General features: G+C 38.0%; 1 protein-coding gene across 4 annotated transcripts in view; it reads left to right on the forward strand.

Annotated features, from left to right (window-relative positions):
* LOC111328909 (phosphatidylinositol 3,4,5-trisphosphate 3-phosphatase and dual-specificity protein phosphatase PTEN) overlaps positions 1 to 14,182 on the forward strand; it is a 33,389-nt gene extending 19,207 nt beyond the window's left edge. For all 4 annotated transcript variants that reach the window (XM_088755583.1, XM_022933445.2, XM_022933446.2 and 1 more), the window contains 8 exons: positions 4,845 to 4,889; positions 6,017 to 6,060; positions 6,668 to 6,798; positions 7,570 to 7,819; positions 8,892 to 8,950; positions 9,671 to 9,772; positions 11,046 to 11,240; positions 11,861 to 14,182. In XM_088755583.1, the coding sequence (XP_088611709.1) occupies positions 4,845 to 4,889; positions 6,017 to 6,060; positions 6,668 to 6,798; positions 7,570 to 7,819; positions 8,892 to 8,950; positions 9,671 to 9,772; positions 11,046 to 11,240; positions 11,861 to 12,322 (1,288 nt within the window). In that variant the 3' untranslated portion in view covers positions 12,323 to 14,182. The remainder of the gene's footprint in view (positions 1 to 4,844; positions 4,890 to 6,016; positions 6,061 to 6,667; positions 6,799 to 7,569; positions 7,820 to 8,891; positions 8,951 to 9,670; positions 9,773 to 11,045; positions 11,241 to 11,860) is intronic.
* Positions 14,183 to 14,784: the final 602 nt, after the last annotated feature.

Here is a 14,784-nt window from a genome sequence, read left to right on the forward strand (position 1 = left end):
TGTTTCCTGACCCTCTAACTGTCCTTTTACACTGTCCATTGACAAGCATAATGCCTACATTGTCCTATTAGTGCACAACAACAGCACAAACACATGATGCACTCTGTTCACATAGACAGGCGTGATGTTTCCTGACCCTCTAACTGTCCTTTTACACTGTCCATTGACAAGCATAATGCCTACATTGTCCTATTAGTGCACAACAACAGCACAAACACATGATGCGCTCTGTTCACATAGACAGGAGTGATGTTTCCTGACCCTCTAACTATCCTTTTACTCTGTCCACTGACAAGGATAATGCCTACACTGTCCTATTAGTGCACAACAACAGCACAAACACATGATGCGCTCTGTTCACATAGACAGGCGTGATGTTTCCTGACCCTCTAACTGTCCTTTTACACTGTCCATTGACAAGCATAATGCCTACATTGTCCTATTAGTGCACAACAACAGCACAAACACATGATGCGCTCTGTTCACATAGACAGGCATGATGTTTCCTGACCCTCTAACTGTCCTTTTACACTGTCCATTGACAAGCATAATGCCTACATTGTCCTATTAGTGCACAACAACAGCACAAACACATGATGCGCTCTGTTCACATAGACAGGCGTGATGTTTCCTGACCCTCTAACTGTCCTTTTACTCTGTCCACTGACAAGCGTAATGCCGACACTGTCCTATTAGTGCACAACAACAGCACAAACACATGATGCGCTCTGTTCACATAGACAGGCGTGATGTTTCCTGACCCTCTAACTGTCCTTTTACACTGTCCATTGACAAGCATAATGCCTACATTGTCCTATTAGTGCACAACAACAGCACAAACACATGATGCGCTCTGTTCACATAGACAGGCATGATGTTTCCTGACCCTCTAACTGTCCTTTTACACTGTCCATTGACAAGCATAATGCCTACATTGTCCTATTAGTGCACAACAACAGCACAAACACGTGATGCGCTCTGTTCACATAGACAGGCATGATGTTTCCTGACCCTCTAACTGTCCTTTTACACTGTCCATTGACAAGCATAATGCCTACATTGTCCTATTAGTGCACAACAACAGCACAAACACATGATGCGCTCTGTTCACATAGACAGGCGTGATGTTTCCTGACCCTCTAACTGTCCTTTTACTCTGTCCACTGACAAGCGTAATGCCGACACTGTCCTATTAGTGCACAACAACAGCACAAACACATGATGCGCTCTGTTCACATAGACAGGCGTGATGTTTCCTGACCCTCTAACTGTCCTTTTACACTGTCCATTGACAAGCATAATGCCTACATTGTCCTATTAGTGCACAACAACAGCACAAACACATGATGCGCTCTGTTCACATAGACAGGCATGATGTTTCCTGACCCTCTAACTGTCCTTTTACACTGTCCATTGACAAGCATAATGCCTACATTGTCCTATTAGTGCACAACAACAGCACAAACACATGATGTGCTCTGTTCACATAGACAGGCGTGATGTTTCCTGACCCTCTAACTGTCCTTTTACTCTGTCCACTGACAAGCGTAATGCCGACACTCTCCTATTAGTGCACAACAACAGCACAAACACATGATGCGCTCTGTTCACATAGACAGGCGTGATGTTTCCTGTCCCTCTGTCCTTTTACTCTGTCCATTGACAGGCATAATGCCTACACTGTCCTAATAGTGCACAACAACGGCACAAACACATTATGCGCTCTGTTCACATAGACAGGCATGATGTTTCCTGACCCTCTAACTGTCCTTTTACTCTGTCCATTGACAAGCATAATGCCTATACTGTCCTATTAGTGCGCAACAACAGCACAAACACATGATGCGCTCTGTTCACATAGACAGGCGTGATGTTTCCTGACTCTCTAACTGTCCTTTTACTCTGTCCATTGACAAGCATAATGCCTACACTGTCCTATTAGTGTACAACAACAGCACAAACACATGATGCGCTCTGTTCACATAGACAGGCATGATGTTTCCTGACCCTGTAACTGTCCTTTTACTCTGTCCATTGAGAAGCATGATGCCTACATTGTCCTATTAGCGCACAACAACAGCACAAACACATGATGCGCTCTGTTCACATAGACAGGCATGATGTTTCCTGACCCTCTAACTGTCCTTTTACTCTGTCCATTGACAAGCATAATGCCTATACTGTCCTATTAGTGCACAACAACAGCACAAACACATGATGCGCTCTGTTCACATAGACAGGCGTGATGTTTCCTGACCCTCTAACTGTCCTTTTACTCTGTCCATTGACAAGCATAATGCTTACACTGTCCTATTAGTGCACAACAACAGCACAAACACATGATGCACTCTGTTCACATAGACAGGCGTGATGTTTCCTGACCCTCTAACTGTCCTTTTACTCTGTGCATTGACAAGCATGATGCCTACATTGTCCTATTAGCGCACAACAACAGCACAAACACATGATGCGCTCTGTTCACATAGACAGGCGTGATGTTTGCTGACCCTCTAACTGTCCATTTACTCTGTCCATTGACAAGCATAATGCCTACACTGTCCTATTAGTGCACAACAACAGCACAAACACATGATGCGCTCTGTTCACATAGACAGGCGTGATGTTTCCTGACCCTCTAACTGTCCTTTTACTCTGTCCATTGACAAGCATAATGCCTACACTGTCCTATTAGTGCACAACAACAGCACAAACACATGATGCGCTCTGTTCACATAGACAGGCATGATGTTTCCTGACCCTCTAACTGTCCTTTTACTCTGTCCATTGACAAGCATAATGCCTACACTGTCCTATTAGTGCACAACAATGGCACAAACACATGATACGCTCTGTTCACATTGACAGGCGTGAAGTTTCCTGACCCTGTAACTGTCCTTTTACTCTGTCCATTGACAAGCATAAAGCCTACACTGTGCTATTAGTGCACAACAATGGCACAAACACATGATACGCTCTGTTCACATTGACAGGTGTGATGTTTCCTGACGCTCTAACTGTCCTTTTACTCTGTCCATTGACAAGCATAATGCCTACACTGTCCTATCAGGGCACAACAACGGCACAAACACATGATGCGCTCTGTTCACATAGACAGGCGTGATGTTTCCTGACCCTCTAACTGTCCTTTTACTCTGTGTATTGACAAGCATGATGCCTACATTGTCCTATTAGCGCACAACAACAGCACAAACACATGATGCGCTCTGTTCACATAGACAAGCATGATGTTTCCTGACCCTCTAACTGTCCATTTACTCTGTCCATTGACAAGCATAATGCCTACACTGTCCTATTAGTGCACAACAACAGCACAAACACATGATGCACTCTGTTCACATAGACAGGCGTGATGTTTCCTGACCCTGTAACTGTCCTTTTACTCTGTCCATTGACAAGCATAATGCCTACACTGTCCTATTAGTGCACAGCAACAGCACAAACACATGATACGCTCTGTTCACATAGACAGGCGTGATGTTTCCTGACCCTCTAACTGTCCTTTTACACTGTCCATTGACAAGCATAATGCCTACACTGTCCTATTGTTGCTTAAATCAGGCTGGTGTTAACCAATCACATTCAAGCAATTTTGCCATAATTTTGATTAAAAATTTAATTTCACACTGCTGTTAATCATTTTCACAATGACTTCTCAAAAGCAGGAGCAAACAAATTGGATCATAATCATCCAATCATTACCTTTTGATCAAAACCCTCTGTAACTTTGCACATGTTTCCCAAGAGTTCATCAACATGATAAACAGATGTAAAACACTTACTCAATGATTCATCTCCTATTCCTTAGTTTACAATCTCCTACACTTTTCTACTTGTATCAAACTAAGTGCCTTGCAGCAGATAGAAATTTTTCTTCTTTATTGTTTCACGGTTCATGATACTTATTACCCATGCAAACTATGTAGGGAACACTGTTTTTAAAAAATCTTGGAGTGAGGGTGGTGTGAAGTCAAGGGTTTCAGTAACTTTTCTGTAAAAAGCTCCTGATGTTGTTAAGGTGGGTGTGCCCGGAAAAAGGAATTCTAGGCAAAACCCAAACACACAGACAGCATATGAAGAGGTAAAGGCTGATAGTTTCGAAAGAAACTGTTTGGGGCTGCGTTGGTGGGAGTAAGGAAATAATTTAGATATATCAACAAAGTTGAAATGGTAAATTGGCCACCGTAATGATTACAAAAGCTGACGTTTCGAGTGTTAGCCCTTCGTCGAAGAGGTAGACTGCTGGTAACTGGCTTTTACTGAAACCCCTGATGATGGTACCAGCAGGGCAGTAACAAACCATATGGCCCTGTGTATGGCCTTGTTTATGACCCTGTGTATGGCCCTGTGTATGGCCTTGTTTATGGCCCTGTGTATGGCCTTGTTTATGACCCTGTGTATGGCCCTGTGTATGGCCCTGTGTATGGCCCTGTGTATGGCCTTGTTTATGGCCCTGTGTATGGCCCTGTGTATGGCCTTGTTTATGACCCTGTGTATGGCCCTGTGTATGGCCCTGTGTATGGTCCTATGAGATGCAAATTACAAGAAGAAAAGAATAGTTGCAGTCACATGTTAAAGTCTCTTGTAACTGAGTTAGGTCAGCTGGACTGGAAAATGTTTGCTCTTGATCAGAATGCTTAGACTGTGCTGTATGCATTTCATGTGTCATGACCTTGAACAAAATATTCTGATTCCGGTTTACAGTGTAGATTAGTTTAAAAATAAATATCACACAGCCAGGGGTTCTTCAGAATTTAAAGCAGAGTTTTTCTAGGTTTTGATGTTGCAGATATACACATATTACTTGTTTACTTTTCTGTCGACAGATTTCTAGAAACAAGGCATAAAGATCACTATAAGGTTTACAATTTGTAAGTAATGCAAACATTTAATTTGTAGTAGCTAGCCTATGCAATTTGAGGATTGACTTATTGACTGGGTGCACTTTATAAATGCATTAATAAAAATGATTAAGGGAAAGAATTTGCTCTGACAAGTACTGTTGTATAATTTGGAATGAAACAGTCCTGTTAGGTCTCTTTGAGTTGGCTAAGTCGTGTAACAATCAAGCAAGTCTAATTTTGAGTAAATCCTAAATCATGCCCTGGATATTTGTTTTATTTGTTGGATTTGTTAATGATATAAAAATAGATGCACAAAGAGATTATCCAGGAGTTACAATACATGTAACAGGGATTCTGGCATTATGCGCTGGTGCAGACCCGCATAATCAGCCATTCTCCACATGATCCCACATAATTTGTCAAATTAATCAATATATATGTTATCTATCTTGGTGTCTGGCTTGAGTATTGTATTTATCCTTTTTCTACAGTCGTACAAAATACCAAAGTATCGTTTTAATTGAACAAAACAACCACATGGATACGAAGCCATTTTGTTTTTATAAAAACGACAAGGCGTTACTAAAAATGTTGGATGAGGGCCTGGAACCGATATGAAGCTCGGCCCAGGTTCCAGCGTTTGGCAGTTTCCAAGATGGTGGACATTGACAAGAATTGCTTTCTGTTTTGGCCATATTATTGCTTTTATTGGAAGGAGGGATTTGTCAATAATGCATAATATTCCATTTTTTTATAAAAAGAAACAATTACTGAGTTTTCTAAGCGAAATTAGTTATATTTTAGGTTTTTAGCAACGTCATTGCGCATAATTTTGGGCCTAATCTTCCCGCATAATCTTCCCTACAAACCCCACATAATTTTGATTTTTTTTTCACGCATAATGCCATAAACCCTGATGTAAGTTTTTCTTAAAGTGGCTGTGTATAGTGGTAGCCGTAGTTGTGACTCAGAGAGGGATCATATAAAGATCACCTAGGTAAGATCTACATATAATCTGATGGCCATGAGAAGTCTCTAGTAAGGTCAGATAAAAAGCAAAAGAGTGGTTGTAACTTGCTTTAATTGGAACCCCTGGATCACCATCAAAGTTTACAATTAATGCAATTCCTGTTTCTTTCTCAATGTGCTTGCAGATGTTCTGAAAGACAGTATGATCCTGCCAAGTTTAACAACAGAGGTATATCAGCTTATTACTGTTAGTCTGTGTGGTTTTTGGTCAGGAGACCTGGGTATTAACAAGATGAGGGTTGGCAGCTGTTTTGGCACCAGTTAATCCAAAATATTAGGTTACATCTGTGCCATGATGTACAAAACATTACAAAAACCTATACATAGGTAAGCATTGAACAAGCCAGCCACAGGGCTGGCTAGTGAAAAGACGAAGAAACCATTGTGTAAATTTTGGTGAGCATTGAACAAGCCAGCTGCAGGACTGGTTACTTGAAAGGCCAAAAATCATTGTGTAAGAGAATAATACTACCTACATTTTAAATTAAAGCTTGCCATTTCCATAGTTTTTATCTCATGTTTGTGTTGTATTAAGAAAAGCTGAAGAACATTTGCAAAACCTTGAGAAATAAATGAAATGTTTAATATTTCCACAATAACACACTACTGGTACTTTGAATGTTTCTTGTGTGTCAGAAATCAAATAAGCATTTTCCTCTGTTGGTGAAAATCTAAAAGGCTATTTTCTTATTCTTTTTATATTACTGTGCTCGTATGTAAAAAAGTAAAAAAAAAAATAGGCTGTGTGGTACAGTGATATGGTTTATTTTCTTTAGTTGCCACCTATCCATTTGATGACCACAATGCACCTCCATTTGAGCTGATTAAGCCATTTTGTGAGGATGTGGATCTTTTTCTGAATGAAAGTGAGCAGAATGTGGCTTTTATTCACTGCAAAGCTGGCAAGGTAAACAGCATATATCCCTCTAATTGAACCTCTGTTGCTCATGAGGGAAAAGACTATGAGAGCCAATCATTTTTTTGGTAGAAACCTTATAATGGCCCCACTTGAGCCTCTGTGGCTCAGTGGTATTGTCTCCAAAGGGTGAGGTTCAACTCCTCATGGGAAATGGGAATGTTTTCTTTGATCAATGCTTGTGACAACACACACACAAAAAATGTTTTTCTTTAATTCTGTCAAGCCTTCTTCATGCATACCCTTTTAAAATGAAAAATGGAATATCCTTTTAGTGTTATTATGTGGCTTATGTTATTATGGATACTGCAAGAAGCTTACTGTAATTAAAATCGAGAACCTCAACAGGCTTTTAAACTTTGGCTTTGCAATGTCATTAGGATGGTCTAAATGAACTTACAGCATTAGCTATGAGAAGGGAGAATGTCAAACGGGGCTTGCATATACATGTATGTGTTTGGTATCAGAGATGGGATAAAATTACAATTAAATGATAATTCATATCAACACTGGAAATGACATTCAATAATGAAATTATCCTTGAAATGGAACTGTGCATAAAAAGATCAAAGGTGGCAAGCAATGAAACTTGTCAAAGTTCTTAATTTGTCTTGAAAGAGGTTAAGTTGTTAAAAGTCACTGCAAGGATGGTTTCATCATTTTAGCAACTCTGCAGTTGCTTGTGCTTGGGCCCTAGTTTACAGGTTATAAGTGAGCTTTATTCATCGTCTGCATCATTTGTTCTTTACGCTTTCTTTGAAGGGTCGGACAGGAGTTATGATATGTGCATATTTGCTTCACAATGGCCATTTTTGGAAAACCAAAGAGGCACTGAAGCATTATGGAGAAGCAAGAACAAGAAATAAAAAAGGTGTCACAATTCCAAGTCAAAGGAGATACGTCCGGTACTACAATCATCTTCTAACACATAAACTACAATACGTTCGCACAATGGTGTTATTGAAGAAAATTGAGTTGCTTTCTGAGCATACATTCCAAAACTTCACCTTCAGTAAGTGATCTAGGACTAAATGGAATAATGATAAATATAAATTACCTTCAAAGTGATTGTTGAGGCTATTCCTCAACAAGGTTTTATGTTAGTCCGTTCCGTTCCTCATTTTTTTGTATGTCACGTATACCACAATCATTCAGTAGTAATTTTTTTTTCTCTGCCCTTTTTTTCTTCGCACGTGATGAAGCGCTTGAAAACGATTTAGATACGTGAAACTGTTTCTTTTCCTTTATTTACTGCCTTTCATCATGTGGTTTTTACGGCTCCCTGAGTCTCGTAATTTATGATGAAAGGGCGACCAGATGGTTTTGTAAACATTGAAATTCTTCGCCGTCATTAAATTCGTTGGGTTAATGAGCTGTTCTGTTGTTATTCGACATCGACACCGCTATATTTGTCTGACCCAGGCAGTGATGTTAACCCTTAAGTTGCAAAATCTGGTTGTTAAATCTCCCCTTGAGCTGCCATGCATTTCCTTGTAAATTATTTGCAAGAATATGGTGTTAGATCAAGATGGCAAGTTCTTCCTGAGAAGTTTGAGTGTTCTCATTACCTGTTTGCTGGGTTGTTTGTACGAATATTATAGGGAGAAGGTACATGTCAATCACTTCTGGAAGTTAAAGGGTTAAGGTGTTTTGACTAAAGCACACTCAAAGTTTATAGTGCACCAAAGATTTGTAAGGATTGCTTAATGTAAGTGCAGCCAAGAGCAACCCCGGCTTCTACAGTGTTCTCTAAACGCCCTAGGTGCTTTTTATCTTCATGAAAGCACAGCTTACAGATGAACCAACTGTTTTACAATGTTTGACATGCAGTAATTTAAATCTTGTCTGAAGTGAAATTTCCATTGATGGGTACCAATGTGTAGATACTCATCACCAAGGTACACACTGGGAATGTGAAGCAGGTTGCACACTTGAATTTGATAATAAGAATATTTTTGAATTCTTCAAACAGAATGGACAAATCCATGTGAAGTACTTTTCTCCTAAGTCCAATTGATTGGACTCTGATCTTCTTTTAAAGGAATCAAATCTACCTTTAATGTAATATCTTGGGCTGCTTTCAGATCCATTTTACATCGTTTGGCAACAGAAGGTGAAGCTTTATCAGTCTAAAGTTACTGAGGTATGGTTCCTTTGAGTGGTTAATCACTGTACTTTTAATTCCTACTGTTTTGCTAATCATGAACAGCAAGGGGATGAAAATATGCCAAATTTGCTTTGGTCAAAGTTCTATCCCTGATAGGGTGAGGTACTTTCAGAATTACATGCAGCAACGAAAATGGTAGATTTGACAAAAATTTTGTCGAAGTTGTCAAATTTGTCAGGCTGATTTCACTTTGTTGAATTTGACTGAAATTGGTCAAAATTGTCAATTGCACCAAGCTGATTTCACTATGACAAATTTGACTAAATTGGTCAAAATCGTTAAGTCCATGAACATTCACTCGGTTCAATGAGATTTCATCATATCTGCCATCATCCCTATTGCATAAGTGGATTGGGCTATTAAATTGTGCTCTTGGGTAGGACTCTTTACTCTTGCTGTACCTCTTTGTACCCCAAAATATAAGAGGGTACTAGCCCAACAGTTAGGTAATCTTGAACATCCGTGTGAGACTGGGTTAAGTTATTCAGGGAAACATGGGAAAACTGTCAATAAATCTACTGGCTCTCATATTGCATACTTTTTTACAGTTTTTAGCTGTCAACATTTTGCATTATCAGTGGTACACTGTTTACATAATCAATGTTTGATTATTGTTGTTATTTGTTATGGATCGTCTTTTTATTGTCAGTGGTAGTCATCTTCATTGTCATTCATGCTGGAATGTTTGTTTCAAAGAGAAAGAAATCTTCCGATGGACTTTTGTTTGAGCTGAGCCAACCAATTCCAATTTGTGGTGACATCAAGGTAGAATTCTTCTATAAAGAAATGTTTAAAAAGGTGAGATACAACTTACAGGGTTTACTGTAGTATCACCCATTGTCCCATTGTTACTGTCTACAGCATTAGGTAGTGGCCTCATTTGGTATTTGACCTTGTGCCCACAAACCACTTGTATGAAGATCTTTTTTTTTTAACTTTTCAAGCCATGCAGTTTTATTATTTAATTTTCTTTTTCTTTTTTTTTTTTTTAATTAAACAAATGGAAATAAACTCAAGCTTCTGAAAGATTGTAAACAAGAAAAAGAAAACCTGAACCACAACAAATGTGGTTATGATGATTTTTTTCTCTCTATGTTGGTTTTCACTTTGATGGAGTCAGAATCATAATTATAAGCACAAAGCGATATGATCTTGTGAAAATCAAACTGTTAGAAGTGGAAGAAAAATACCTTTGCTGCTGATGACACAGTCACAAGTATGATCCAGTGAAAACTGAGTTGTTGAAGATGCGAGTAGGAGACTATGTCAGAAGGGCCTGAGAACCGGCACTGTGAATGATTTGTTTTTCTGCGTCTGCTTGCAACTCCAACAATCTAGTTTTCATTGGATTATAACGGCGGGAGTCCTATACAGAATTGGTAGAAAACCATTTGGATTTTTTCTGACACTTTCCATCAAGCTTATGGCTCTGCTTGCGACTCTGTTTCTCAGTTTTCACTTGGTTGCAAGCACTCTTACTACAACTCTAACTCTGACTCCCAACTCCATTGCCAGTGAAAACAAGCATTTAGTGCTTATTTTGAATATTCATGTTCCAAGATGCAAGAACAATGTAAGTGTCTGGTAACTCATGCATGTCATTTAAACCACAGTCACATGACTGAGCTGAATTATGAAAGGGTTGCAGCCAACAATGCAGGCTCAAAAGTCCTAGGTCTAAAATTTAGTGAAATTAGTGGAAAATAATAAGGGCTGACTTTTAAAACCTAGGAACTGTTTTCGTCGAAGGCACTTTCCTATTTCCAAAGGTTTTAAGGAGAAAATTAATTTTTGAAAATTTTTAGGGGGTGTACCAAGTTTTTGAAGGTTGTTCTGTAAAAGAAAAGCAGCAAGGAAAACGATGCCTCGAAGCAACAGAATAGGAAATCAACCATGCGAACGACTCAAAGTCCGTGTTTCCACAGCGAAACCTAACGCATGCGTATACATTATTCAGCTCTCTCCAGTCACATACATGTGCACATTCGTGTACAACATACTATATTGATATTTTTATTGCTTTTAGATGTCACTATAACATCTGATCTGCATGTGAATTTGTTTTGAGCAGGAAAGACTTCTCCAGTTTTGGTTTAACACATTCTTCATAAGTCAAGCTGCTTGGACAAAGAAAATCCTTGAAGATGAGCCAACTCTTCATACATTTGAACTTGATCCTGAACTACGGTATTTTGACATTGGAAAGGAAGATCTTGACAAGGCTCACAAAGATCCCAGAGATAGGATTTTTGGATCAGATTTTAAGGTGGGGGAATATTGAATGGTGAATAGATCATTCGTTGAATAAATAGAATGCAGCAGTGACACTTGCATGAGGTAGTTTTTGTCCACTATTTCTGGGTTCAGTTGAAATTTGGGGCGTTGGGTGGAAAACCAGGGAACCCCAAGAAAATTCTCTAAGCAAGAACACAAACCATGTTTAGTAAGCTTTTCCTTTAGCTGTATACCTTGACTCTAATGGCACATAGTTATGTAAGACTTTATGTTTTTAGAGACTCTCAACTAATTTATTCACAATTCAAGTGATTTCTAAATCTAAAACAAATTTTGAAAAAAAAAAAACATTCACGATTACAAAGAAAAGAAAGTAGAGAGAAGGAAGAATCAAAGAACAATATTTATCTAGTGATGTGTGACACTGCCACACAGTTTCTGTTTCTGTTGCTTGTTCTGGGCTTAGTAGCCTTGTTGGGGCTGGAGAGAAAATAACTAATTTGAAGTAGTTACCAGGTCTTGGTGTGGCATGAGCTGCTGGTTGAGTGGATATCTCAACTACTTGGCATTTTCCCAAGTGTTAATACTATTACATGTACATGTAAGGTTTAACTTTAATAGCAATTAAATCAAAGCCTTTTGCCATTGCAGATTCGTGTCACATTTTCAGAAGTCCCAATGACATCTGCATCAACAAGTGCATCTTTGCCAAGGAAACTTAATGTAAAACCAAAGCACAAGAAAAGTCGCTCTATGGATTCAATAGAAACTGACGAGATGCTCAATCCTGATTATGTCGAGGATGACTTTTCAGACACAGACAATGAGGAGGAGTGGAATAAAGAAGATCACCAATGGAATAAAGAAGATCACCAATCGAATAAAGAAGATGACCAATCGAATAAAGAAGATGACCAATGCAATAAAGAAGATCACCAATGGAATAAACAAGATCACCAATGGAATAAAGAAGATCACCAATGGAATAAAGAAGATCACCAATGGAATAAAGAAGATCACCAATGGAATAAAGAAGATCACCAATGGAATAAAGAAGATCACCAATCGAATAAAGAAGACCATCAATGTGGTCCTCAGACAACGTATGTTTAAGAAAGAAAGCTGGTAGTTCTGAGGAAATTTCAAAGACCAAAAATTAAATTTTGGGAATGGATAGGCCAGTATGACTTTTTTTTTAGCAACATTAGTTGAGTTTAATACACATGTACAATGTGACAAATTAGTTTGGATAGTAATTTGTAGCAATTTAAAACTATGTTTTATATGAGTAGATAGGGTACTTCTTAACCTTTTAATTCCCAAGAACTAATTGTTAATTCTCTTCTCTAGCTGCTACACAATTTCTTGTAAATAAGTAACAAGAATTTGGTGTTAGATCAAGAGAACAACCTCAAGCTGACAAGTTTGAGTATTCTCATAACCTGTTTACCAGATGTGTGAATATTGTAGAAATAAGTTACATGTTAATCACTTGTGGGAGTTGAGGGATTAATGATACATGTACCTGTATATAGCTTATAACTTTGAATCTCATGTGGGAAGGAATTACACTCTGTTTGTGCTGTACTGATTGGATTAAGTACCCTGTTTCTAAAAGGCTGTCTTCTGTCGACACTCTGAGCTATAACCATTTGGTGGTCAATGGAGGGGGAAAAAGTTCAGCAGTGTAATTTACCAGTTTGGTGACTTGGTTTTGGCAGTCATGTAGTGACTCTTTTCATTATGCATTCTTAATCTTCTTGGAAAGTTGAAGAGAGATAAACTTACATACAAATGCAAATTTCAGTCCTTGCCAAGTTTGGAAATTGCTCCTACTGTTTTGTTGAGAGAATAAAATGGAAAAAAGTCTCAAGTAAGTGCCTGGTATCCCTTCAATCCTTAAACCCTCAAACCCTCAAGATCTGATTGTTAATTCTCACCTCCAGTTGCTACACTTTTTGTTGTAAATTAGTAATAAGAATTTAGTAAGTGATCCAGATCAAAATTCTCATCACTGTTTGCTAGGTACTGTGTGAATATTGTAAGGAGAAGTGAAATGTTAATCACTTTTGGGAGTTAATAGGTTAAGCACCCACCTATTTTCACCTAAAAGAAAAGATTCTCTTGGGGTACAAAAAGAAATGACTGCAATAACATGCCTGTCTCATAACTATTCATATGGTCACCAAAAGGTTTGTTTTTTGCATTTATTGTTTTGCTTATTTTCATGGAAACTTAGTTTTGCAAAAACAAAAGAAACAAAAAAAAAAAAAAGATATATAATTTGATTGCCATGTTAGATTTTGTCATTTTGTTTATAAAAAGTGTTTTGTAAGGAACTTCATTTCACCCCCAAAAAAAAAGGAATGTAAAAAGCTGATCCACATGGAAAAACAAAGGCAGCAAATTTTTTTGCTTGCATGTTATTTTGGAGTAAAGTGCTCTGCAGAGTTGTTTCTGTAAACTGTGGTTGCAAGAATTGATTTTCAAAATTTCTCTCTTTTACTCAGAGGGCATAACTTGGTCTTAAAAGGCTCAGGATTCAGAGTCAGTTTCTTAATGTAGTAATGAAAATTTGCATCAAAATATTTAGTATACTTAGGAAATTTATCATATTAGATTTTAGGATTTTCCATCATCTCTTTTATGTTTTGTCTTGTTTTGTTTTGTTTTGTAAATGATTAACAATCAGGTGGCATTAAAATCAGTACCAATAAATAGTTTTGTTTTTTTCATGTAGTGAATTAATTGAATTGGACCATTTTTTGCATCTCAGTAAAAGGACAAAATATATATTTGTTTATGTGTGAGATGTTAAAACTGTTTGAGATCACTTTTCATACTTGACATTCTTAGAGTGGTCTCAGACTTAGTGAAGTGAGGTTTGCATAAATGTCTAGCAATTGGACAATACTTGGGGTCAGGGGCAATACCCCTGCCGAGAATGTTGAAATAAAGGTCTTAAAAAAGTTATTTCTGTGTTTTGGAGGTAATTGTAGATAAAACGAGATAAATATGCATGTGTTTAGAATTTTTTCAGCTCAGTGTAAGGGGTTTAACCAAACCACCTGAACCAGCCTTGGATTTGCCCAGCATTCTAGACATGAGTGTATAACTCAGTGTAGCTGTTCTGTTTATCCTCTATCTGGTACAGCATTAAGTTCCAATGATTCACTTTTTATTTATATTGGTAGTACATGTGACATTAAGAGTTAAGCCCTAACTAAAAGGGAACGACAAAAAGAAGTTTCCTTAAATGCTCAATTCCACAATTAGCTCAGTCTCAGTCAGTGATTTTAAACTCACTTCATGAACTCGAGAGAATTTCAAAAAAAGGCAATATGGAGTTTGTTTGATACTCCAATTAGCTTTCAAGGGGGCAAACTTTCAATCTGCATTTAACATGTATGTAATAATTTTTTTGGTGCTATGATGTGGGGGTCACGAAACAACAATGTAAAACCAAACTCTCAGCAGCATGTTAGCAGGGAGGACTGCCAGCTGGTGAGATGTTGCTGTCAGATCTAAAACTTAGGTAACCATAGTTTTGCTATTATTTTGAAATAAATTGTCAG

Source organism: Stylophora pistillata, chromosome 3 (genome assembly GCF_964205215.1).
Source record: "Stylophora pistillata chromosome 3, jaStyPist1.2, whole genome shotgun sequence".
Lineage (NCBI taxonomy): Eukaryota > Metazoa > Cnidaria > Anthozoa > Scleractinia > Pocilloporidae > Stylophora > Stylophora pistillata.